This window comes from Gavialis gangeticus, unplaced genomic scaffold (genome assembly GCF_001723915.1).
Source record: "Gavialis gangeticus isolate Ggan-Ray unplaced genomic scaffold, GavGan_comp1, whole genome shotgun sequence".
Taxonomy (NCBI): domain Eukaryota; kingdom Metazoa; phylum Chordata; order Crocodylia; family Gavialidae; genus Gavialis; species Gavialis gangeticus.
In genome coordinates, this window is record NW_017729031.1 from 66322828 (window position 1) to 66323458 (window position 631).

The 631-nt window shown below is 59.3% G+C and overlaps 1 protein-coding gene across 1 annotated transcript in view; it reads left to right on the forward strand.

Moving 5' to 3' along the window:
• Positions 1 to 7: 7 nt before the first annotated feature.
• Positions 8 to 631, forward strand: part of ZNF804A (zinc finger protein 804A) — a 383608-nt gene continuing 382984 nt past the window's right edge. Inside the window, exon 1 of the mRNA XM_019523061.1 lies at positions 8 to 172. Within this exon, the coding sequence (XP_019378606.1) occupies positions 62 to 172 (111 nt within the window). The 5' untranslated portion in view covers positions 8 to 61. The remainder of the gene's footprint in view (positions 173 to 631) is intronic.

Genomic DNA, 631 nt, shown 5'->3' on the forward strand with positions numbered 1-631 from the left:
TGCCCGAGCCGCCGGCCGCGGGGTGCATGGACGCGGCTGCGGCGGAGGCGGCGGCCACCCCATGGAGTGTTACTACATTGTCATCAGCTCCGCGCACCTCAGCAATGGGCACTTTCGCAACATCAAGGGAGTTTTCCGCGGTCCCCTCAGCAAGAACGGGAACAAAACTCTGGTAATGGCTTTTCCTGTCTCTTTCTATCCCTCCCCCTCCACCCCTTCCCCAGCCGCGTCTCTGCTGGAAGGGATCTGCAGCGGGCCGGAGCCCTGGGCAGGTGGGGAAGTGCGGCTGTACTGACGGGTGATGGGCACCTGGCCCCATGCTCAGGGCATACATAGGCTGGGGGAGTGGATGGCTACAGCACGGAGTCTCCCTCTTTTTTTCCTGGGAGTTGTCACCCTGTGGGGGCATGCCTTCCACTCCCTGCAGGAGATCCGTGCCTGACCTTTCCTTTTTTTTTTTTTTTGCTCCCACTCATTTGGGTCCGGTTATGGAAGTCCTGGAAATGGGGCTGTGGGAAACCCTTCTTCCATACCCACCCTCTCCAGGTGAGGCTTCATGCGGCCTTTTCACCTGGGAGGGCAGAGTCTTTAACAAGCGGGAAACTTCTGCATTGGTGCTGCCAGTGCACAT